The 25,134-nt window shown below is 48.4% G+C and overlaps 1 protein-coding gene across 1 annotated transcript in view; it reads left to right on the forward strand.

Annotated features, from left to right (window-relative positions):
• The window catches only part of LOC130851982 (feline leukemia virus subgroup C receptor-related protein 2-like), a 28,961-nt gene extending 3,827 nt beyond the window's left edge, over window positions 1-25,134 (forward strand). Inside the window, exons 2-10 of the mRNA XM_057732634.1 lie at window positions 9,565-9,706; window positions 12,346-12,486; window positions 14,539-14,606; window positions 15,784-15,887; window positions 18,104-18,214; window positions 19,336-19,441; window positions 19,591-19,702; window positions 20,251-20,306; window positions 24,690-25,134. Of these exons, the coding sequence (XP_057588617.1) occupies window positions 9,565-9,706; window positions 12,346-12,486; window positions 14,539-14,606; window positions 15,784-15,887; window positions 18,104-18,214; window positions 19,336-19,441; window positions 19,591-19,702; window positions 20,251-20,306; window positions 24,690-24,776 (927 nt within the window). The 3' untranslated portion in view covers window positions 24,777-25,134. The remainder of the gene's footprint in view (window positions 1-9,564; window positions 9,707-12,345; window positions 12,487-14,538; window positions 14,607-15,783; window positions 15,888-18,103; window positions 18,215-19,335; window positions 19,442-19,590; window positions 19,703-20,250; window positions 20,307-24,689) is intronic.

Here is a 25,134-nt window from a genome sequence, read left to right on the forward strand (position 1 = left end):
TAAAACGATGGTCCATTGAATGGGAGAAAATATTTGCAAGTCATACATCTGATACAGGGTTCATATCCAGAATATATAAAGTACTCCTATATCTGAACAACAAAAACCAAATTTTTAAGTGAGCAAAGCACTTAAACAGACATTTTCCAAAAAAAAAAATAAAAAAGATACACAGATGGTCAATACGTGCAGGAAAGAAGCTCAACATTAGGGAAATAAAAATCAAAACCACAACGAGATGCCATTCACACCCATTAAGATGGTTATTAAAAAAGAAAAAAGAGGGACTTCCCTGGTGGCACAGTACTTAAGAATCTGCCTGCCAATGCAGGGGACACGGGTTCAATCCCTGGGAAGATCCCACATGCTGTGGAGCAACTAAGCCCACGAGCCACAACTACTGAAGCCCGTGTGCCTAGAGCCCCGTGTCTCAACCAGAGAAGCCACCACAATGAGAAGCCCGTGCACCGCAACACAGTGTAGCCCCCACTTGCTGCAACTAGAGCCTGCGAGCAGCAACGAAGACCCAGTGCAGCCAAATACATTAAAAAAAAAAGAAAAGAAAGAAGAAAGTAACAAATGTCAGCAAGGATGTGGAGAAATTGTAACCCTTGTTCACTGGCAATGGGAATGTAAAATGGTGCAATCACATGGAAGGCAGCATGGCAGGTCCTCAAAAAATTAAATATGAAATTACCATATGATTTAGTAATTCTACTTCTTGGTGTATAACCAATAGAATTGAAATTAGGAACATTAGCAGATATTTGAGCACCAATGTTTATAGCAGCATTCTTCATGATGGCTAAAAGGTGGAAGCAACCCAAGAGTTCATCTATGGATGAGTTGATAAAATGTGATATATACATACAATGGAATATTATTCATTCTTTTGTTTTTAATGAAGGGGGATGACTTTTTAGAGAAAACTTGAAAAGCACAAAGTTATTCATTCTTAAAAAGGAAGAAATTCGGATACATACTACATACACATGGATGAATCTTGAAAACATTGTGCTAAGTGAAATGAGATAGTCACAAGAGGATGGATGCTATGTAATTCCACCCCTGTGAGGTATTGAGCTGTCTTTTTTCCCTGACACCAACCATTTCTGCCTTTCTCTAACACCAGCTGGGTGTCCTGCAATTCACTTCAACTCTGACACTAACTACTTGGAGTTAGCCCAGACCCCACAAGCTAAGGGCTCAGTCCCGCAAGGCTGTCTCCACTGAAGATGCCATTTGCGAATCCTGGGGGCCTCCCATACTTCTCACTGACTAGCTATAAGTTGGGGAGCTCTGCTCAGGTTCTGTGATTTGCTAGAATGGCAACAGCTCTATTCAGGAGCTCTACTCAGGTTCTGTGATTTGCTAGAATGGCTCAGGGAACTCAGGTGAACACTCTACTTACCGTTTTTCCTGGTTTATTATAAAGGCTACAAGTCAGGAGCAGCCAAATGGAGGAGATGCCAGAGCCTCTGGGGGAGCCACCCTCCCAGCACTTTGATGTCATGTGTTCACCAGCCTGAAATCTCACCGAGTTTCTTCGTTCAAGAGTTTTTCTAGAGTTCAATTCTCAGCTCCCCTCCTGTTGTCAGGGATGGGGGAGGGTGGGGCTGAAAGGTCCCAAACTCTAATCGTTTGGCTTTCTGGAGACCAGCTCCATCCAGAGGCTCTAGAGGGGCCCCACTCTAAGTCACCTCCTAGCATAAACCTGAGTGTGATGGAAACAGGATCCTTATGAATCACAAAGGACACTCCTACCACTCAGGAAACGCCCAGAGTTTAGAGTTCTGTGCCAGGAACCAGGGACAAAGACCAAATATATTTTTTATTATACCACAGATATCTCGAGTAATCAAATTCATAGAGACAAAATATAGAATGGTGGTTGTAGGGGGTCTGGGGAAGGAGAGAATGAGGAATTAGTGTTTAAAGTGTGCAGAGTTTCCGTTTGGGAAGATGAAAAATGTTCTGGAGATGGATGGAGGTGATGGTTGCACAAGAACATAAGTGAAGTCTCTTAACCTCGTTGACCTTTCTCATGAAGTACAAGCTCAGCATAAGGGCTCTACTCTCCGTTTCTAGAGCATGGCCTCTAAGCTTAATATTCAGTTTGGGGAGCTGTGGTTTCATTGAGACAATGCACCACAGCCTTTACTTATTGATTGAAAAATATTTATTGAGCATCTACTCTGTTGCAACCTACATTCTAAGCTCTGAGGATGCAGTAGGGAATGGGAAAGAAAAGGTCCCTGACTTCATACTTAAGGGAAGAGATTAGACAGTTAAGGCATCACTTACGGAGTGACTAGTGGTCAAAGTGTCAGGCCACATAGGAGGGCAGGTGACCTCATATAAGTCGGTCCTGAGTAAGTCGCTAAATCCCAGGGTCATAACTTATGGTGCTGCTTTCTCGGGGTGGTGGTAGATATGGAAGAGTTTTCCTGGTGCAAGTGTTACCGAACGCAAGTTCATGTGCCCAAAGCACAGTGAGGCCAAACGATATCAAAACCTCAGAGTTGAAAGCAGAGAAAGGTTTATTGCGGGGCCATGCAAGGAGCTGGATGGCTCAAGCCCCCAAAACCCCGAACTCCTTGAAGGGTTTCAGCAAAGCACTTTTAAAAGCCAGGTAAGGGAGAGGCGTGGTTAGCTGTTGCAAACCTCTTGGTGTCATTGCTTTTTTCTTGCAGCTGTCCACTTAGGTCAGGTCACCATGTTCTTGTAAACCTCCAACAAATGCTATTCTCTTGTTCTGCAACTTTTTATCTCTATATGAATGGACTCTTAAAGGTCAGAGCCCTGAGAACAGGCTGTCCTATATATTTCAGGCTATAATCAATATTCTTTCACAAAAGGTGCAGAGCCAGCATGACTAAGCACAGGCAAGGGAAGGTATTTATTGTGGCATCTGATTTGTTCTTCTCTATTGCACAAGGTTTACTTTTATTTTTTTTTCTTTTCAGATCTCTCTCTAGGATCTTGAGGCAGGTAGGTTAACTTATGACGTTGGCTTCTTAGGAAAAATCTACATGAGCCCCGCTCTGTCTGTTTCTGAAGGTACCCCCTGAAGTAGGAGGAACTAGGTCTGGCTCGTGGCAGCTTTTTAAGAAACCACTCTTCCAGGAACTGCCTGTGAGTAAGCCCGTGGGTCCAAGCTTCACCTCCAAAAATCGAAAGGGGCAGGGACTGTCATCAGGACAGCCCAACCAGACTCAGAAGAAAACTTGGGAGGATTAGAAACAGGTATTGTCACGTGAACTACTTTTAGGAATGACAGCATGTGACATCTCAGACCAAGGAGACAGTTCTTCTTCATAGGGCTATTTTATCATCTGTCACCAGGCAGGGCGTGATAAGGTTAAGCACAGCCATGGCACAGGGGACAGTTGGGTCCTTCTGTTGGCTGCTCTAGGCTGGTGTCTGGGACGGAGTTGGTAGAAGTGCCAAAGCATCTGCCTGGAGCTTTGCACGTCACCTACTTCAAATATGGTCTTCATTCTGCCGCTTTGCTGGCCTGGTGGTTTGAAAGATGCCCCACATTTTCCCTCTTCCCTAGATGAATCATTGGAGAAGTTCTAGGAGCCAGTGGTCACTCGCCATCAGCTCTGTCATGAGAGGGACCTTTGGGTGGAGAAGCCAGCAGTGAGGCAGGCGCTTGGGGAAAGGGGAGCAGAGGAGCCTTGTCGTCTGCTCTCACCTAGACCAGGACTGAGCCCCTGTAGATGTTGCCACAAGGACAACTGCAAGAGGAACATCTACCCTTAAAAGGAGGCATGTGCATTCCAGGAGCCTCTTGAGTTGATGATTGAAAGCAGCACAATTATGAGGCTTGGATAAAAAATGAAGCACTTCGTCAACATTCCTTATTTTTAATAAAAATATTTCCTTGTAGAACTCAGACCCCCTCCCCTAAACTTAGTGCCTTCTCTGTTTAATGCCCAGGTTACCTCTGCTCTTCAGTTACCTTGCTGCCCTCAAAGATGAGGATGAAACCCAGCCCCAAGGCTGTAGGTCAAGATCAAAGTGTATTAGCTACTTAGAAGCTTGTCAATGCTCTTTTTCTTGCTTCTCTTGTCTTACCTTTTAGTGTTGTGCTTCATGTCAGTTGGTGTTCAGTAAATATTAAGTGTAGTTTTTGAGGCTGGGTAGGCTGCATTCCAGCCTACATTCCAGTGGCCCCCATGTCTGATCTTGGGGAGCCCCAAATTGGGGGTCTTCCCTGTGTCATTCCACTTTGCATCTGCTTTCTTTTGGTGGTAAACTCTTGCAATACAGCAAATTGCTACTGTGCCCATCTTCTTTGCTGTAGAGGAAACTGGAAATGCTTGAGTTAGGTTTGAGCTGCACAGTTCTAAAGGTCTCCTCTCTTTTTTTTTTCTTTAATATTTATTTATTTGGTCACACGGGGTCTTAGTAGCTGCAGGCGGGCTCCTTAGTTGTGGCTTGCAGGCTCCCTTGGTTGCAGCACACAGGTTCCTTAGTTGTGATATGCAAACTCTTAGTTGTGGCATGTATGTGGGATCTAGTTCCCTGACCAAGGACTGAATCTGGATCCCCTGCATTGGGAGCACAGAGTCTTAACCACTGAGCCACCAGGGAAGTCCCTAAAGGTCTTTTCTTTATTCAGAAGACATTTCCTGCACCCATCTCTGTTCTTTGCATTGTACTGGACGCGATGTGGGGAGGGGGTCACACAAGGAAGTGTTAATCATTGTCCCTGTCCTCATGGTGCTAAAATCTAGCTGGGGAGAAAGCAAACACCCTACACGATAACAACCAAAAGTCCGCCTTGCATAGGAACAAGAAACCCCATAGGGTGTAGCTAAGTGGTCAACAAAACAGACTATACCTGGAGACACCTCTTCTGATCGCTTCCTCCAACAGCTAGACAAATGTGCGGCACTTGAATGATAGAACTGAGCATGTAAGACTGGAGATATTGTCAGGTCTCTGTGGTAGTTACTTCCATGAAATTCAACCACTTCACCAAGGGGTTTGGAGTCGGATTGCCATGGGCTTGAATCTCAGTTCTGCCATTAGTAGCTGGGTGACCTTGTTACCAAGTTACAGTTTTCTCATCTGTAAAAACCAAACCGGAGATAATCCTGCCAACTTTGTGGGGTTGTTGGAAGGGATTAAATGAGATAACGTGTAAAAATCATTTAGTAACTGCCTAGCACACAGTAGGTGCTCGTTATATATTGGTTTCCTTCCTTCTAGTGTGAATAACAGCCAAGACGTGAACATTCAGCCAAATGCTTAATGGTGCAAACTCTAGTACCCATGGCCTGAACTTGAAGCCCAGCATAGAACGCTTGCTGTTCTGTGACCTCGGGCAAGGGACTTAAAGGCTAGTTTTCTCCATTTAAAAATAGGGATTCAAAGAGTGAGTGTGTATATGTACAGCGCTTAATAGTGTCTAGGCCAGTAGCTGTGGCGTGGCGAGCACAGTGGGTCAGCCGTGATCACTGTTCTTACCTTCCGTGGGAAGCAGGGGTTACAGGCTGCCCTGATGTCACTAGTGCTCCTCCTGCCTTTCCCTCACTCTCTCCCCCAAAGGACTGAGGAAACCCAAGGGTGTCGAGGTTATATAAGTCGCCAGCAGCATCACAGACTTGAAGACAAACCCTGTGATTGGGGAGGAACTCTAAGGAAGTCTAGAGTCCACCAGCTGTGACGCTGCTTCCCAGGTTCTTAGGGGCCTCAGCTTAGCCTCTTAAATCCATAAACCTCTTTCATGGGCGATTTGCCCCCCCATCAATGGGATTGTTTTTGTTCCTGAAGGTCTGCTGCCTCCTTCCTCCTGAGCTGGCCTTTTCAGAAGAGGCCAAGGGCTTGGGTTGGGGACATTCAGAAACACAGTCATGTGAGCAGGCTTTGTGTGCACGTTATTGCTGCCCGTGGTGTGTTCCTAGGAGCGGCGAGGTGGTCCTGGGTGGCTGGGAGCTCGTCCTCATGATTAAACTGTGGCTCCGGTTCCGTGTGTCAGTGCCCAGCAGCCACCGCGCTCTCCTTGCTTCTTTCTGGGACATGCAAGACGCAGTCCCAGGACCGCCCTCTGAGCCTCTCCCCCATCCAAAGGTGGCTTTCCTGCCAGGAGCCTTCACTCTGAGTGAGTCCCGCACTGGGGACCCTGGAGGCTTTGTTTCTGCATCGTTTTGCCCAGATCCGCTATTGTTTAATCACGGAGGCGTAGTGTGTTCACCGAGGTGTAAACACACGCCTAAGTGACACTGGCCAAGAGGAGAGAGAGGTGTTCGCAGCAGAATTGTGTGTTGAGTGTGGGGACTTGCCTCAGCAGCACCACTTTGTGGGGTTGAAATGCACACAGCAGTGTGTGGGGATGGGCCATGTGTGCTGAAGTCACTTCCGCGTGGCGTGTGTAATTCCCACGTGGACGTGGTCCTGGGAGATGGGCTGTAGCACTGGCCTCCCTGCTGGTGGCTCTGCTGTCCATGCCTGAGGTACCAGTGTCCAGATATGCAGTCCCAGGAGTGGGTGGGCGGGGCGTGTTTTGTATTGGAAATTGGACATACTGCATTTATAGCACATTTTAGTGCCCAGAAATTCTGTATGGAATTACATGACCCTTTATATGGTAATGTTTTAATACATGTGTCTGTGTAGCTTAAGTTTTCCTCAACTGTTGTATTCTGTGACCCTTAGCTTCTGATTAATCCTTAGATCATTAAGATTATTGCTGGTGTATATAGACATGGAGATATACACGTGCCTGGTCACCCATCACATAAAAACACCTTTGTTGGGGGTGGCATTGTGCTGTGTACTTTTAGATTGCGCATAGGTTGGTCAGCATTAAGCAAACTTGGTGTATGGAAATTGACATTATACCCACATTTGTCTTTCACGTGGCACTGATTTTAAAACAACATTCAGCCTCTTTTTTTTTTTTAAAGTGCACTTTCTCTGAGAGTCTTGTCTAGGTTTAAATTCCCAACCAGATCTTTTCCCCAGGTCTGGGTTCACGGCTAATCTGGAAGGGACGTGATGGTTCCTGACGTGCCAGTTAACTGCAGCCCATTCATTCAATGCCCATTTATCAAGTAAACCCCTGTTGTATTTACCAGGCACAAGACTAGTGTCACAAATAAGGTTGAAAACCAAAGGATTAGAGGGGTTAGGGTAAGGAGATCAGGCCTCACTAAGATAACCGAGGAAAACTCAGTGAAGGAACTGAGGGTGAGATGGGCTCTAAAACACTCAAGGAGGGAGACCTTTGCAAGCAATGAATCTGCTGGAATAAAGGTAGAGACCAGACAATGAAAGGTTGAACTTGTGAATCATATAATCCAGGGACATCCAGGGAAGCAGATGGAGATGGGACTGGAGGTGAAGAAAGCCAAGAACAGCAGGCTGCAGGACGTGGACGGGGAGAGGGCTGGCTCCTTGAAGGTCCTTGAGCGGGACTGCCTGGTCAGAGCAGCGCTGAGAAAGGTTCCTCTGAACACGCTGTGCAGACGGGTTGGGGAGACGTCACATTACCTGAAAGAGAGCAGGGGCATAGAGGCAAAGTGGGCGTCCAAGGAAGGTGGGGGAGGGCCTGGGACAGCGTGGATGTGAGAGGGCAGAGGCAAGGGGGCTGAGAGATGAGAAAGGGCAGAGAGGAGCAGAGAAGGATGCAGAGGAGAACCAGGGGAGGTGACTTGTTTGTCCCAGTGGCCTCCCCTCCCCTGCCTGTCGCCGCTGCTGTGGGAGAGTGTTGGGGGTGGGAGAGCCGGGCTCACAGAACGGCGGGGAGCCCTCGCAGCGTAAAGCATTCTGCTGGATAGTCCATTCCGATGGGCTCACTCATCCTCCGAGTGACCCCTGAGCTAGAGGGTGTGAACGCGGCCGTGCCTTCCTTTGTGGATTAGGAAACAGGAACAAAGAGAGGAATTAACTTGCCAGCATCAGACTTCTAGTAACTGGCAGAGCTGGGATGTGAACACTGAGCTTCCTGACCCCAGAGCCTGAGCCCTTAACCACTGTGTAGAGGGATGACGTGTCCGAGGGATGTTGGGGCGGAAAGGAGCAAGGGGGAGGGGTTCACTTTGAAATGAACAGTGTTCATGGTTAAAATGAACCACACGGTTGTGAGGTCCTTGAGAAGCAACGTGACCCCCTATTAGGTCATAAACAGACCAAATTGAATGAAGCCTTCAAGGCCAGGGCTCTGTTGCAGGGAAACTGCTGGTCCAGTGAGGGTCGTTTTTAGCTCCAGGGTGCCAGCTCCTGCCAGCCCCGAAATCTGAGACATGCTGCCCTGGTCTAGGGACTGTGTCTAAGGAGGAAGAAGTGAGGCACTTTTGTTACCTTGTGTATTTTTGTTTTAAGTCCCTTGGCCCCTACTAGATTATAGAGCTCCATGAAGGCAGGAACCTACCATATACATCTCCTTGCCTCCCGAAATATCTAGCAGACTATCTTTCACATGGCAGGTGCTTTAAAGATCTGTTTGATGTGTTGACTGTATACTGTGTGCACTGGAAGAGCCCTGTACCGAGCCTATTGATGATCCCTTTTGAGACTATTCCAGAGCTGAGAACCACTCATGCCCTGAGGGGTCATAATTGACAGGGTGGAAAACCAGTCAGGATGATCAGCACATTGGCAGCTGCTGAATGATGTTCTAGTTGGAGGGAAAGCAAGTTGCTTCTACCTGCAGTTGCTTTCAAGTTCAATAGAGGAAAAGCGGCACGTTAACACAAAAGACATACTCAGCTTTTCTTGCTCAGAATTTGGGGCTTATACGGGTTCTCGCTCTATTTTCCAATTTTTGCCCTAGTATTTCATGTGGGAAAAGGGTTTGGGGGAGTTGTGTCACAGCTAGTCACTCCTGAATCAAGGCATTTCTGCCCTCAGAAACACCCAAGGCACATTATCTGTCAGGTCACTGGAGTGTGAACTCCATCGCAGATGTGAGATGTCTCAATTTGTTGTTGTTGGTGTGTGTGTGTGTGTTTATAGCCCGTGTGCATGTGCCCTCGTCCTGTGTGTATAAACTTCTGCAGTAGCACGTGATCTCACGGTATAGATAGGTTGTAAATGACCACGTTACTTACACAATGAACTTAAGCATTCACGTGTGTAAATGTGGTAACAATGTTAGGCTTCCATCTCTCACTGAATGCAAGTTCTTGGAGTTGTAGGGTGTGGAATTTTTCCCTCAGCTGGTCTCTCAGCCCCAGGTTAACAGATTCAGTGAAATCAAGAATTTAAGTGGGAGGGAAAAAAATCAACACTATTTTACTCTACCATACAGATGGGAGTATAGAACCATTGTTCAGTAGTTTGCAGCTAGAAAAGAGCCAGCCTGCGTTTAGAAGCCCAACTATAATTTTTTCCAGTGGATACTGATATGGAGGGTGGTCAGGGGTGTGTGAGTTGAGTTGTGAATCAAAAGAAAAACCTCTCTGGTTTCTTTGGCAGGGAAGCAATCCCTGTTTGGGTTTTAAGAAGGAATGGAAGTTGGGGATTATGTTTCTTATTAGGAGGCCCTTAAATGTGTGCTGTCACCTCTTGGCCATTGATACTACAGTTGATTGTCTCTGTCTTCTATAGCTTGGAATTGCCATTGGGTTCTTGATCCCTCCTGTCCTGGTACCCAACATCAAAGACCAGGACAAGCTTGCCTACCACATCAGCATCATGTTCTACATAGTAGCAGGTGTGGCCACTCTGCTTTTCATCCTTGTCATCATCGGTAAGGTCATTAATAGGCTCATGGGACGAGGGGAGGCAGGGAGGTCCCGCTGACTTGGGTGAGGACCTTGTGAACATGGCCCTCGGACGCCATGCTAGGTACCATGTATTCTATAAAATACATCTATAGAAACGGCAGGCCAGGCTTCTAAGTGGCTTCAAGAGTTATAGCCTGAGTCGTTGCTGCCAATACAGTGCTAGCTGGTTCTGTGTATTTTGTTAGCTGCTCAGTAAAGCTTAGGTGTAATTAACCAGTTCCCCAGTATGACCTCATTAGAATTAATGGGCAGCCTGCTGATCCCCTTGATGAAACCCCAGTGAGCACTTAGGATGTCACAGGCCCTGTGCTGAGTGTGCCTGATCTCACTGACTGCTCAGCAGCCCTGTAGGGGAGGTTCCAGTATCAGTCTCACTTAACCAAGAGGAAAGAGTGCCTTGAGAGGAGATAAGGAAATTATTCAAGATTAGATAGTAAGTGGCAGAGATTGGATTCCAGCCTCAGCTTGTCTAACTCCATACCCTAAATTTCTGGAAACATGAAAATGAAACATGATTGACCCACAAACACTGATACTCTCATATATTCACCTGAGAATACCTGGGGACCCCATTTTGAAATGTTTTTTAAAAATGTATATAAGATATGGTCATTATGGAAAACTAGAAAATACAGAAAAGCATAAAGAGAAGAATGACTATTTACTTAAACTGGTACCAGTTAATCCCCACCACCAGCCCCAGAGAACTACTATTAATTATATATATATGTATATTTAATCATTGAGATACGTGGTTAATTTATGTTCTCTTTTATCATCTGAGTGATATCACAAGGGCTGTGATAAATTCAGAAAAAGCCTAGTAGAGGTTTTCATTTTCAGTGAGTCACCCATCTTTAAAGGTTAACCAGCTGTCTTCCTAATATCTGAATGTTCCACCTCACACGTTATAGGTTTCATTCCTTCCTGCCGGCCTCACCTCCAGAGTCAAACAGCTTTATAATCATGTACCTCATCCAGCTGTTCTCACTGTGTCATTCCCTCCCCGGGGTCCACGCTGAGGAGGGGCTGCCTGATGGCTTTTCAAAGCTCACAGGATCTCTTGGGTGGAGAGCCTGGTGTTCCTGCAAAGGTGAGAAGCTTTGAAGCTGTGGTTGAGAACAGGAAAGAACAATCTCGGCCAGACGTGACACTTTGAATTGTAATGTGCCCAGCTCTCAATTCTTGTATTTGTAGCAGATGAGGGCTGGTTCTTTGCAGATGAGATCCTGGAGGTAGGATGTTCTTACTCTTTGCCATTTTACTGTTAAGCACACATAGTAGCTGATTAAAAAGAAGTGAAAAATCTTAGCTATACATTTGGTTTGAGGTGCCAAACACTTGAGCAAACCGCTGTTGTTGCAGCGATAAAAAAAAAAAAAAAAAAAAACCCTTTCCTTGATTTCTTTCCTCTGATGTAAGGGGAGGTGAACAGGTAAGATGACGGATATGAGGTTCCCAGCAGTGGGAAGTTACCCAGGACTGTTTCTGAAGAAGGAAGAAGCAGGACTCTGAAGTCTGGGATGGAAGGTTATTTCAGTGGGGGGGCGCATTTGATCTTCAAGAGAATAAACCTCATTTCCAGAGTTTCCTCACTGGAGACAGTCTCCTGACATTTCAGGAGTGTTCTCATGGAGGCTGGAGGAGGCAGCATGGTGCTTACATGAACCCAGTTGGGGGACCAATGTAGGCAAACAACTGGTTAAACTGATCCGGCCCCCAAAGAACTGAACAACAATTACTGAGTCAAATGGATTGCACCTTGGGGAGGGTGGGGGGGACTCGAGGGGGGGGGGTCGGGGAGGGGAGGGAGTGCGGGGATGTGTGTATAGAGGCGGATGGTTGAACCTGGTGTACCCCCAGAAAAGATAAAAAAAAATAAAAAAAATTGGAAAAAAAAATTAAAAAAAAAAAAATGGATTGCACCAGTTGTACTGAAACTAGAACATAAACCAAATAGTTTTCCCACTATCCCTCCCCAGTCCTTCCTATCAGGGTGGCCGCTCCTGCAGGAGCATGTGTTAATCCTCTGGTTTCTTGTGAGGCAGATGTCTGATTCAGACTCTGAGAAACCAGGGATGGACTCCAGGTCTTTCCAATAGAGCAAGATCCTCTCCCTTATTCAGGGGGTGTTTGTTGGCGGCATGTGCCCGGCTCTGTGCTCAGCGTGGGCAGCGCAGTCCCTTCCCCCTTGGGAGGAGCTCTGGTGCTGAGTCCTTAACTGGGCTCACTGATCCCAGAGCCTCAGCTCTCACTTCCTTTCTATCCCCGTGTTACTACGGAATTTCTTCAGTCTCTGCGACATGTTATTCCCTGGTTATTACGGGACTCCTTGATCCTTGAGCACTGCCTGGGAGGCCCAATGATTGCAGCCGTCCAGAGACCATTGAGAAAAAGTAATCAAAGGACCAGTCACTCAGCCACAGACAGTGAGATGCATCTTCAAGAGAGGAGGCTATAGAGGATTTAATTGAAGAATTAATATTTCCTTTTGGAGTCTTAGTTCCTTCTCAGATGAGGGAATCAGCTCTGGTCCATGTGTCAGCTCTGCAGGGGTGGGACCAAGGGATTTGCAGTGATCTCTCTGTTTCTTTCCTTCCAGTATTCAAGGAGAAGCCTAAACATCCCCCCAGCAGGGCGCAATCCCTGAGCTATGCCTTGGCATCCCGTGATGCTTCGTACTTAAGTTCCATCATCCGACTCCTCAAAAACCACAACTTTGTGCTTCTCGTCATCAGCTATGGTAAGATGCAGGTGTCCAGGAGTGTACTGGAACTGAAAATTGAGTTGAGAAACCTGATATGTGTATATTTGGGGGGCATTTTTATGCTAAAAATTATTTTTATGAAATTGAAATTTAACTGGGTGTACTGCTTGTTTTTTATTTTTCCTAAACCTGGCAGCCCACTTCAGAGGGAAGGGGTGCAGAGGCTGGTTCTGTGCTTGATGTGGCTAAAATATCACAGGAATGAGAAACTGGCTCCTCCTCTATTGAAATACCTTCCCTACTCTAGCATGGCACTGGAGGAAGACACAGGGCTGGAAGCAGATTCTCCCTGGTCTGCCAGAGCCTGGGGCTGGGCAAGTCCTGTGCTGTGTATCAGCCGTGGGGGTGGGGTGGGTGGGTTGAAGTAAGAACTTTCTTTGGCTCCTTCTCCTTGGATGTCCAGGCCTTTCTTTCAGATGGCTTCCTCTAATGTCATTGCATCCTCTTTAGGAGGATGCAAATAGCTTTTAGGAAAGAGTTTTTAAAGGCAACATTTGGGTGAGGGCTGCAGGTTTGGCTACAGGTTTCATGGTGAGGTGATAGGTTGGTGTTTCCAGAATCTCAGTCGTCAGTCTTCTGGTTCCAACCACCCTGGGTTCTAATTGCTTCTGGTCAGCCTGTAGTCACCATCCTCTCCACCTGAGTGGAGAGATCTTAGTTCCTGCAGAACAACTCAAAGATATCCATCAGATTGTTATGTATTTTGTTGGAGGAGGAATTTGGGACCCTGAACTATTGTTTCTTGACTGCTTTTCCTTTGTTTCTGCATTCCCTTACTTTCATAATTAGTAAGCACTTGTGCTTTAATTTACAAACAAGAAACAGGGGACATGGAGGGGTTTTGACTTAGGAAGGCCCAGGTGGGTTCTGTTTGGTATCACTTACGCCATCCCATTCTCCCACCACCCCTGCCTTAGCCCTGATTCAATATTCCTGGCTGGGAATAGGGGGATAGTTATTGGTAAACCACACTAGTCTTACTAAGCCAGTGAATCCTAAACTTGAGGCTTATCAAAAGTACATGCTGCTGCCATCATCATCACCACCACCATCATCACCATCATCATCACCACTATCATCACCACCATCACCACAACCATCATCACCATCACCACTATCATCACCACCACCATCATCCTTACCATCACCATCATCATCACCACCACCACCACCATCATCACCACCATCATCACCATCAACATCACCATCATCACCACCATCGTCACCACCACCACCATCATCACCATCAACATCACCATCACCATCATCATCATCACCATCACCACCATCATCACCACCATTATCACCACTGTCATCACCATCATCATCATCACCATTACCTTCATCATCACCATCGTTGTTATGAAGGGAGGGCAGAAGACTCTTCTCCTTTGGATCACTTTCAGTCTCAGTTACTAAGTCTCTGTATGGCTTTGGACAAATGGCATCGTCTTCTAAGGACAGATTCTTATGATATATTCTAGGTGTTCCATTTGTTGGATGAGTTGATGGATTAGGAGAGGCAACTAAATGCTCTTTAGGGTCCTTTTTGGTTTCGTATATAAGATTTTGTATGATTTTGAATCTGAGAAGAAAGTTGTAAGGATGGAGAAAGAGTTAATCCACCTGCAGAGGGAGTGTTCTCAGGGGTCAGTGGTCTGGAGCATTCTGGAGAGGCCACAGGTCATCAGGAGGAGGTGGAAGGTATCCAGTAGTTCCAATGACTTCTTAGGTCAGGCCAGAGCTTAAGAGGGATGTAGACAGTTCTGACTGGGGAATAAATACTTTCTGGAGCCCATGTTTCCAGGACAGAGTTAAAAGGATGAGAGGGCAATGGTGTGTGGCTAAGAAGAGGGTAAAATGGTTACTTTGGGTTGTTTTGGAGTATTTCTTCTTCTCGGAGAGGTCACCACTCCCAGTAGCAACGAAGATGAGGATTTCTGACCCCCTCACCACTGGGGGGAGAAGCCAGCAAAGGCCCCAGCAGCAGAATGACCCTCATGCTGTGTTTCTCCCTCCCTCCTTCAGGTCTGAATGCTGGTGCTTTTTATGCCTTGTGCACTCTACTGAATCGCACAGTGATCTTCCACTACCCGGTAAGGGCATTTCCTAAGCTGGCCATTCCCATAGAGAAGGAGATTTCTAGTCTGTCTGGGCAGGAGCTGGGGTGGCAGTGTGGTGTGCTGTGTGCTTCTGAGATTTTGAGGGAGGCAGCCCTGGGTCTCAGCCCTAGCTCGGGTGGTCCTCAGCTGCATGATAGCTGGTTAGCATCTCTGAGCTCTCATTCTCTTTTCTGCAAAAGAAGCCTAATGACTTACCGAAAGGTTAATTTTAGGATTAGAAAGCAAATAATTAGGTTTACACACGTAAAGCACATAGCACAGTACCTAGCAACACAGTAGGTAAAAATGTATACACATAGAATCACATAAGAAAATTAGGTTTTGAAATGTGGGCAAGGTTTAATTTTAAAGTCTTAACTGCGCAACAGAAAATGTGTTTTAAATGTTTCCAGAACCAGTGAGGGCTGGATACTGGGATTGGGACACTGAGGTTCCGAGAGTTGGGATCCCAGGTCCTCTTTTGAAAATGAGGGTCTCATGCCTGTGGGAGAGGTGGGTCACTGTGGCTGAGTATTCCAGTGTTGGAGGTTGACAAGTCTGAGTTCAAATCCTGCCTCTGCACGTAATAAAGGCCCCATGACCTTGGGCTAGTAGGTTAATTTCACTGTGCCTCCGTGTCTTCATCTGTAAAATGGGGAATATTGATTCCTAACCTTCTGCTGGGGAATTAGATAAGATGATGACAAAAAATCCTGGCATGGTGTCTGACTTTTAATAAACGCTCAAAAATATATTATCTTCCTACCCCTGTTTGGCAGTGATAGCTGAAAAAACCTAAGTGTGGGATGTTTAGATATATGTATTTCACTTTCCCCATCCATGAGTTGGGATGATGATAAATGAAAGGGTTGCTATAAGGATAAATTTCTAAAAATCTATGCAAAAATGGTTCTAGGACAGAGTTTGGGTCACCCCAGCTTCCAGCATCCTGCACACACTTCCAGGGTTATATGATGTTGGAGGAGCAACTATTCTAGGATTCTCTCCCCACTGGCGGCTTCTTACAGGCCACCTTGTCCTGATACTTTCTCAGAATTGGCTCTAATGGAGCCCAAGTTACTTGCCTTTGCCCCTTTGCCTCGTGGTGACTGCGTTCCGTCCAGAGTCTTGTCCCATCACTGAGTGATCCCTGGGGCTGCGGTTTTTCCAGGGGGAAGAAGTGAATGCTGGAAGAATCGGCCTGACCATCGTCATTGCAGGAATGCTTGGGGCTATGATCTCAGGCATCTGGCTGGATAGGACCAAAACCTACAAGTAAGTGACTCTTCCTCTTGGACTGAATTGGGGACCCCTGTCTTGAAATGACATATTTATTAGCAGCACGACTCCAAAGATGTGGATGCGGCAGCTGGGGGTCTGCGTGGTCAAGTAGGCAGTTCAGATATATCTTCTCTGAGCCTCAGTTTCCCCATTTATACAGTGAGGGAAGCAATGCCTGCCCCATAGGGATCATAGCAAGATTAGAGATAGAGGACATGAGGCCTGTCAGAGTTCCATCCCTCAAGTAGCCTGTGGAAGGAGCAGAAGAAGGAGAAAATCAGTGTGGAAAAGCATCAGCAGTTGGACAGTTTGTGGAAACTCCAAAGAGTGGGGACGAGGAGGTGGTTCCCCTGCCCCCTTCCCATGGCTCCCATGCTAACTCCCTTGGGGTTAACCAAGGTGCTCTGGCTTCCAACAATGTACAGTGTATCATCTTGGGTTTTCTTATCCTTCTTGGTAAATATTGTGATATGCTTTAGGCCTGACTGATGAATGCATTTCTAAGAACCATTATGACTTTAGTGGATGCCAGGCTAACCCAGGAAGCTTACTAAAAATACAGATTCCTGGGCCCCACCCTCCTGGATGGCGGTTCCCTAGGGGAATCTGTGTTTATAAAAAGTAGCCCAAATGCCTCAGTTCAGGAGCCAGCCTTGGAGACAGTGCTCTGGAAACAGAGGCCCATCCTGTTGTATCTATTCGTGTGCTCCGCGTGCACTAGGTGCTCAATTAATGCTGGCCAGTAGGGCAGCTGCCCAGGTTGTTCTCCTCCGGGGCAGATGAGCATTCTGGGCTGCTTTGTCAAGGTCCCCAAAGTTCCCAGTGTCTGGAGGCCACAGACATGGTGGACCTGTTGTCTGCCGCACAAACCCGCTTCTGTGAGGCTCTGGTCAGCCCAGGGCTCCCTCTGGCTGCCCTCGTCAAAGGCCAATTGAGGCCGTCCCTGGGGATGTGGCTGCCTGGCTGGACACGACGAGGAGCCCAGGTGGGCTTCCTTACTGCTGCTGGAGCTGGGCTGCTGCCTCGTCTCTGCCGTATGTCCGTTGTTTGCTTCGGGCAGTGAGGACTGGCCGCCCCGAACCAAGGAACAGCAGCGTCCCCTTTTCCGGGCTTGCTCTGTGGCAGGAGAAGGGAGGGGTTGGAATGTCGGCTGGGCCAGGACGGGGGCAGCCAGATGATTCAGGTGAACTAGAAATTCCAGTGAAAACACAGTGAAAGGGCTGAAAGGGGAGGACGCTGCAGAATCCTGCTGCCACTGGTTCCTCGTGTCACTTGGTGTCTGCGTCTTGCTGTCAGCATGGTACAGTCTCCTCCCTGCTCTACTACTTAGGCAGAGTGTGTAAACAAATATTGGAAAAATGAGCTTGTGGGGTCAGTGAGGGAGATGGCTGTCCATGGAGTTGGGTTCTGCCGTGGGGGAGGGACTTGAGGCGGGGAGAAGGGGATGAAGGATGAAGCTCCTCTGCCCTCAGCAGCTGCTTTGAAGACCAAGGAGGGACGGGCGTCCTTCAGAGGCTGTTGGTCTTTTCCAGAGATGCAGCCCCACAGTGTGTTAATTTTCCCGTGTGCAGAAGTAGAGCAAGCACAGGTTTCCAATCCCAGCTCTGGGTCAAATCTCAGCTCTGAATTTACTCAATGAGTGATTCTGAACAAGTCTTTTCAGTTGACTAGTCTGAGCCTCAGTTTCCTCATTTGTCATATCAGGGAGAATCGTACATACTTCTCTCACGGAGCTTTTATAAGGGTTGTGTGAAATAATAAATGCATGTGATGTGCTCCTTAGAATTCCTGGCATCCAATAAATGCAGTACTGGTTTGCTATAACCACAGTATATACCTGCTTGCACCTCCACCTTGTTTCTGGCTTCAGGGGAGGTGAGTGAAGACGTTAAGCTTTCACTGTCTCAGTCCTAATGTTTGTGGCAAGAGCGCAGAGGGATGTGCTGTGAGATGGCTTCATACTGTCCTGCTCTTCTTACTCTTTGTAGCTCTGACCACAGTGTAATTAAAGAGTTCTTTGTGAAATCCTTGGTCCACAGTCCATCTACCACATGGACAGAATGTTCTATGAGAGCAGATGTCCCAGTACACAGCTAAGGTCTTCGCCCATGGCAGGTGTGCAGTTAATGGAAGGGAGGGTGGGAGGGAGAAAGGAAAGATCCTGTTGATGTTCGAAGTGTATGACTTAACTTCTTTGCCTCTGTTTGTAGGGAGACTTCTCTGGTGTTCTGTATCACAACTCTGGTGGGCATGGTGGTTTACACATTGACCTTGAACCTGGGACACCTGTGGATCGTATACGTCACTGCTGGTATAATTGGGTAAGTTTCACTGTAACTTGTTTAACTGGAAAGCACCATCCATGGCTCCTAGAGCTGCCGACATCCTAGGAAGCAACACGGATCCCTCAGCGACCTTCTCACTCACTTGCGCAAATGTGCAAATGGCCAGAGCTCATATTGACTTGTAGGACTTCAAAAGGCCACCTGGGGCTTCCAGGCCCATCCATGCTGTTGGGATGGACTATGTCCTTCACAGATCTCTGGGAGGCCAGGAAATGTTTTTATTAGAGTCTTTATTAGCTCTGCCTGGGACAACATGGGGTCACAGAAAGTACGCAGGCCTGCAGATCAGAAAGGGCGGGAGCGTGTGTCAGTTCTCCTGGGGACTATCTCAACCCACAGATATGTCACTTAACTGCTCTGAGCCTCGGAAGATAGGAATGGGTTGCCTTCTACAGCTGTTGGAAGGAATGAGAGAGAGAATCGATGTGAAAGCAGCAGGAGGTGTGGTGCAGATGTAAGAGATCAGAACTGGCATTTTCTAGACATGTTGTATGAGAAAGTGTAGGAAACCCTATCCGTTCCACAGGGATCTCTGCTCAATGTCACCTCCCACTTACCAGCCTGTGGACTTGTACATGGGTGTGTGTGTGTGCGTGTGTGTGTGTGAGAGAGAGAGAGGTATGGAGACTTGGTCCTTCTCAGCTGGTGACTCTCTGGAGGGAAGTAGGGAGGACTCTGAGCTCCTCCTTCTGGGTCCCAGAGAGCCATGGAGATGCTGGTCAATATCCAGGGACACCCCTCCCAGCCCAGGGCTCTGTACTCATTACGAAGAAGTTCTCAGCTGAGGGCTGAACACTCCAGGCATCCTGACCCCTTCTATAAACGCTGACTCTGTCTGTAATTGATGGCTGGATGTGGAAGAAGCAGGGGAACCCCTAAAGGTCCGCTGAGCACACAGCCTGAAGTTCTTCCTGGCCTGCAGGGGTCTCTCTTTTCTTGGAATGGCCACCTAGGGGATGGCCTGATTTTCAAGGATGTGGCATGCTTTTACAGGAAGAGAGAGAATAGGAAAAGGAGTTGTAGGGCAGGAGATGGACTCCCTTTTCTCCTTGTTCTGGAAGTTCTCCATCACCTTGTGTCTGTGATCTGGCCCTCAGCTTCTTTATGACTGGCTACCTCCCACTGGGATTTGAGTTTGCCGCGGAGCTGACATACCCAGAATCAGAAGGCATGTCATCTGGCCTCCTCAACGTGTCTGCCCAGGTAGGCCTCTCACGTGGTGGTGGCCCCGGAGCCGTGGCTCTTGTTCCCTGCCAGGCTCGGCCGGTGCAGGCCCTGCATTGTGGCAGCTCAGCTGCCTCGTGGGCTGGTGGGCTGGGCCCTTGTTCGCAGTCTCCTCTGTGCCTTTGCAGGTATTCGGGATCATCTTCACCATCTCCCAGGGCCAGATTATTGACAACTACGGAACCAGGCCTGGGAACACCTTCCTGTGTGTGTTCCTCACCCTTGGAGCCGTCCTCACTGGTGAGTCGGGGCCTCGGGACCAGGGGATGCTCGGACTGCTGGGGGTTCAGGCTGTTAGCAATGTAGGACCCAGTGTCCTGGTTGATCATGCAGATCTGGGGTTCTCATGCAGGGGGCAGAGGGGAGGGCTTGTGAGGAAGTCTGTTTGACAGGCAGTGCATGCTTTGGTAGAATGAGCACGGATTTTGGCCTGAAAAGACCCTTGTTTGAGTCCTAGACTGTGACACTGACCTCCATAGCTCTTTGACCTTGGGCAGGTGGACCCACTTCTGGGAGCCTCACTTTCCTAATCTGTAGAATGGGGAGTGTTGTGAGGATTGGAACAATGTGTGCAAATTCCCTGCAAATATCAGGGATCTGTGAATGGAGGCCAGTGTCATCACTGGCTTCCGCTTGTCAGGGTCCGCAGTGGTCCCCAGGCTTCTATCAAGAAGCTGGGTACCTGTGAGCCTTAGGAGAGTGAGGGCTCCCTCTTGTGGATGAACCTGACCATTGCTCTGCTTGATAACTGTCTCTGTTGGTGCTTCCTTCTCATGCCTGGACCTCAGCATTCATTAAGGCAGATCTCCGGAGGCAGAAGGCAAACAAAGAAACTCCTGAGAATGTGAGTGGCGGGGTGGGGGGCTGCTGGGCTGAGATGTGGGTGCCGGCTTTGCTGAGGCTGTGGCAGTGGGGCTGGGACTCGGGAACCTCCCAGAGTGACCGGTGGCTGTGAGAGCAGCTCAGCATCACACACGAGGAGACAAAGGGTTTCCTCGTGGGGCTTAGCCCTGCTTTTCTGTTGCCCTTTCCGGTTCTTCTCCCACTTCCTTCCCTTCTCCTGGCCTCCCTGGTCTGGTCCCCAGAGCTGGTCACTGTCAGAGTCTGCTGAGCAACACCTGCCCCTGGATCCTGGGACAAGTCCTGAGGTCCTGGGTCCTCTGCTTTCAGCCTGGGGTCAGTGGCTGGAGAGGAAACGTGGGTGTCTGGGGCCCCCATCCTGTCCTGGCAGTGGTGGCCTCGAGGGAGTGGCTCTCCTGGCATGTGGCAGCCCCTCAGTTACTGCCATGGGGGCAGAGGGCACAGAGCCAATGGGTTGCCAGCAGGCTCTAAAAGGACAAGTCAGGAAGCGGGAGTTGATGGTGATGGATGGGGAGAGGCCCAGGAGTTTGACCTAGAACAGAAGAGTGTTTCCCATCTGCTCTAATCAGCTGGGAAGTATTTTAACCAAAGTGTTAGGTGTCACATTTGAGCCAGGATGAGAGGAATTCCAACAGTGAGAGGGAGTAAAAGTGGGATATTTCTTAAAAAACAAGCAAAACACCTAAAATGTATTAGGTGGGTAATACATGTCTTTGTAGAAAAACTGAAAAATACAGAAAAGTGGACAAATTTTGAAAGTCATCCTGTAACGCCATCACCTAGAGATGACATGCCAGTTTTTTCCATTTACTTATACATGTCTATGTCCACATGTACTACACATTGTGTACATATATGTTTATATATAGGTATATTTTAGTAAAATTGATCTCTGCTTTTTCACTTGTTGGCAACTCTTTATCAGGTTTTTACCCTCTTACAACATACTTTTTTTTTCTTATAACATACTTTTAATGACTGCACTGTATTCTAATGACCGCACATGGATAAACATGATTTGTTTAACAGTTTTCCTGGAACATTAAGGTTGATTCTGATTGTTGTTATGGACAGTATTGTGATTAATGTCCTAGAAACGGAATCTTGGGCATGTTCTTAAGCATAGTATTTCATTGAGAAATTGATCAGTGGTCCTGCCCATTCTTAAGACTATGATATGTATTACTCAACTGTCCTCTAGAAAGGTGCTGTCAATACTACCTGTTTACCTTGCTCTCGCAGTGTATGAGACCAACACTGAGTATCATTTTGAAAAACCTTTGCCAGTTTTGTAAGGCAAAAACAGTATCTGAAAGAGGTACATTTAGCGCTTCAAGGGTATGTGTTGGCAGATGGATGCTAATCCTCAGTTCCTTACTGTTTGTCCTCTGATCTCACGCTCTGGAGTTGGCAGGTAGCAGCAGGGAGCAGATGGAGGGAAGCACCTGGGACAGGACATTCAGTGGGGACACAGGGAAAGCCTGAGACAGGAGTGTTATTTTCAGGAGCCCATGAGGACTGTAGCATCACCACTGTGGAGATGGGCTTGTCCTTGGGCCATGGACGAGGAAACGTGGTTTGGGACACTTTGGTGAATATATCCTGAGCCTGGGAAAAGGTGCCTGTGATAACAGGGTAGAGTTCTCCTGAAAAGGTTTCAATTTAGAGTGTGATGCATTGTATCAAATGATGTAAGATTTATTTATTTATTTATTTATTGGCTGCGTTGGGTCTTCGTTCCTGCACGTGGATTTTCTCTAGTTGCAGCTTGCAGGGACTATTCTTCATTGCGGTGTGCGGGCTTCTCAGCGCAGTGGCTTCTCTTGTTGCAGAGCATCGGCTCTAGGCACGTGGGCTTCAGTAGTTGTGGCTCATGGGCTCTAGAGCGCAGGCTCAGTAGTTGTGGCGCACAGGCTTAGTTGCTGTGCGGTATGTGGGATGTCTCCGGACCAGGGATTGAACCCATGTCCCTTGCACTGGCAGGTGGATGCTTAACCACTGAGCCACCAGGGACGTCCCCTATGTTTAGTTTATAATCTGTGTCTCCCTGGGCAGATAAAGGCAAACCGAAGAAAGTAAAGTTCGCCTACAGTCCTAGCACCCAAGATAACCTAGTAACATTTTAGTCAGTTCCCAGTGTGTTTTTGAAGGATAGACTTGTGTCCATTGAATTCTTTTTTTTTTTGGCCGCAAGGCGCAGCATGCAGAACTTCCCAGAGCAGGGATTGAACCCATGCCCCCTTCAGTGGAAGCACAGAATCTTAACCACTGGACCACCAGGGAAGTCCCACTATTGGGTTTTCTACCCTGCTTGTTTCCTTTTTTTAAAAAAAAAAGTAAACTGATTGATTGATTCATTGATTGGCTGTGTTGGGTCTTCGTTGCTGCACACGGGCTTTCTCCAGTTGGGGTGAGCGGGGGCTGCTCTTCGTTGTGGTGCTCGGGCTTCTCATTGTGGTGGCTTCTCTTGTTGCGGAGCACAGGCTCTAGGCGCTCGGGCTTCAGTAGTTGTGGCACATGGGCTCAGTAGTTGTGGCTCGTGGGCTTTAGAGCGCAAGTTCAGTAATTGTGGCACACAAGCTTAGTTGCTGTACGGCATGTGGGATCTTGCTGGACCAGGGCTTGACCCCGTGTTCCCTGCATTGGCAGGCGGATTCTTAACGACTGTGCCACCAGAGAAGTCCTACGCTGCTTGTTTTCTTACTAGAGCTTGACAACCTTTTTAAACCCTTGCACTCCAAACGTATACAGTTCCATTGCCTCTTGTTTACTGTTTAGATTGTTGCCATATTTCACTGTCTTGCAGCCAGATCCTTGTCCACATGGACCAGGTTTGCTGATCCAGGGTGGAGGTGTAGGCTCAGTCCCATCCGTATGGACTGTGGGAAACAGCACCGAGTAGGACCAGGAGTCCAGTCCTGTGCTGGTGCTCAGCCATCGGTGTCCAGGATGCTCACTGTGTGTCTCTGCACCTCCCTGGCATCTGGGGAGCCTGGTGTGATGGGGGGTCAGAGGCATGCTGGGCTGACACCCAGGGAAGGCAGGGCTGTCAGAGGACATCCGTCTAGGAGCCGTCATTTCACACCCTGAGGTGGTCGGTGTAAGTGGGGTCTGCACACTGTCATAGGAATTCGCTTTCAGCGCCAGGGGAACACAGGGCAGGCCGTGCATCTGGCCAGAGCAGCTCTTTCTAATCAGTGAAGTATGTGGTTTTGGTAGAAAGAGACAGAACTTCTGGGCTGGGCAGTAATGACTGACCTTTAGGACAACGGTCTGTGTTTGGGTTTCCATTCTTCTTCCAGTTGGTAGTTCTTGGCCACACAGACACTGAGCTCTGTTTGATTGTGGTTTCAAGGTGATGGCTCTGGTGGAGGCAGGCGTGTGTGTGTGAGCATGTCAGAGAGAGGAGACGGCCTGAGGGGCTGAAGTCGGCTGCTGGCTGATGAGTGAGGGGCTGAGGCTGAGCTGTTACCAAAAGGCTGGCAAGATGGAGAACGGGAAGCTGGATCTACCGCTGTTGCCTCTGGCCCAGGCTGCCCTGAGACAGCCCCTGGGGAAGAAGCGCCATTTGTCCAGCTGACACGCCCTGCACCTGCTCCTCCAGCTTCTATGGTGGGGGTGTGGCCTGTGCACACCGCCTTGTAGACTAATGAGATGAGCCTCTGAGGGAAGAAGCAAATTGTTCCTGAAACAGCAAGTGCCCAAGTTGGTGGCACTTAGGGGCCTGACAAGATAATTTCCAGGCCATATTTAAATCCCACCTAGATAACAAGTCTGACCCTGAAGACCTTCTAATCCTGTGTCATCGTCCCCAAGGAAGCCAAAGACGAAGTGACCCAAAGCCTCTTTTTCTTTGGGGAAATTATATGTACATGTTTTGAGCCTCCTGCCCTTATCACAGTGCTCTGTGGCGTCTGTCCCACACACATGGCAACAGTCTTCCTCATCCCGGCACTGCCCCTGACCCGGGTACTCAGCAGTCCTGAGGGGGGTGCAGACCTGGGCCTTCGCACAGCCGCCTGGGGGTCCGTCCAGGTGGAGTGAGGCTGTCAGAAGGGAGAGGAGGGTGAGCGGGGCTCAGTGACACTCACGGTGGGATGGTCTGTGGTGGCTGTGGCGTCACAGAAAGCTGACCTTTCTGGTCTTGCTTTGATCCTGTCGTGATGGTGTGAGTGAGTCTGGGGAGGACACTTGTGACCAGGCTGGAGCTTCGGTCCTCATTCCCTTTGTTCACTGTCAGGGATGCTGAGTGCCTGGGACTCTGGTTTTCCCCACGGATTACAGACTCACAGGCAGTCACACTCTGCAGCCAGGGTGGAGTCCCTGCCTCTTCACCCCAAGGACTGCCTGCTTGTTTGCCTTGTAGAAACCCCAGGAAGAGGAGGAAGAGGAGGAGGAAGAGGAGAGCAAAATCAGCAAAGGCCCCACCACTGTGCTGGAGGAGCATCTCTGAGAGAGAAAAGTGGTGGGACTCAGGGAACACGGACCACCCCCACCTCTTCCGCCAGCACAGCTCTCCCCGCCAGCACCACGGGCTTCCCCGGAGCAGCTTTTGGAGGGAATCGGGGGGAGAATCTGTGGCTTGGAGGGCAGTGCCTCTGCCTCCTGGCACCCACTCCAGAGCTTGCGTTGTCTACTTGGGGGAGACGGCACGTTTCACCCAGTGCAGATTGGGTCGCCCCCTGCCCCTCGTGGTTCCGGGAGCTGGCGGGGGAGGCGGAGGGAATCCTGGAGCGGGTCCTGGCCTGCCTCGCCTCCCCCCACATCCCTCGGGAGAAAGCCTGCAGATTATGACGGACAGACAGCTTATT

The sequence above is a fragment of the Hippopotamus amphibius genome, chromosome 4, assembly GCF_030028045.1.
Source record: "Hippopotamus amphibius kiboko isolate mHipAmp2 chromosome 4, mHipAmp2.hap2, whole genome shotgun sequence".
In the NCBI taxonomy this organism is placed as follows: Eukaryota; Metazoa; Chordata; class Mammalia; order Artiodactyla; family Hippopotamidae; genus Hippopotamus; species Hippopotamus amphibius.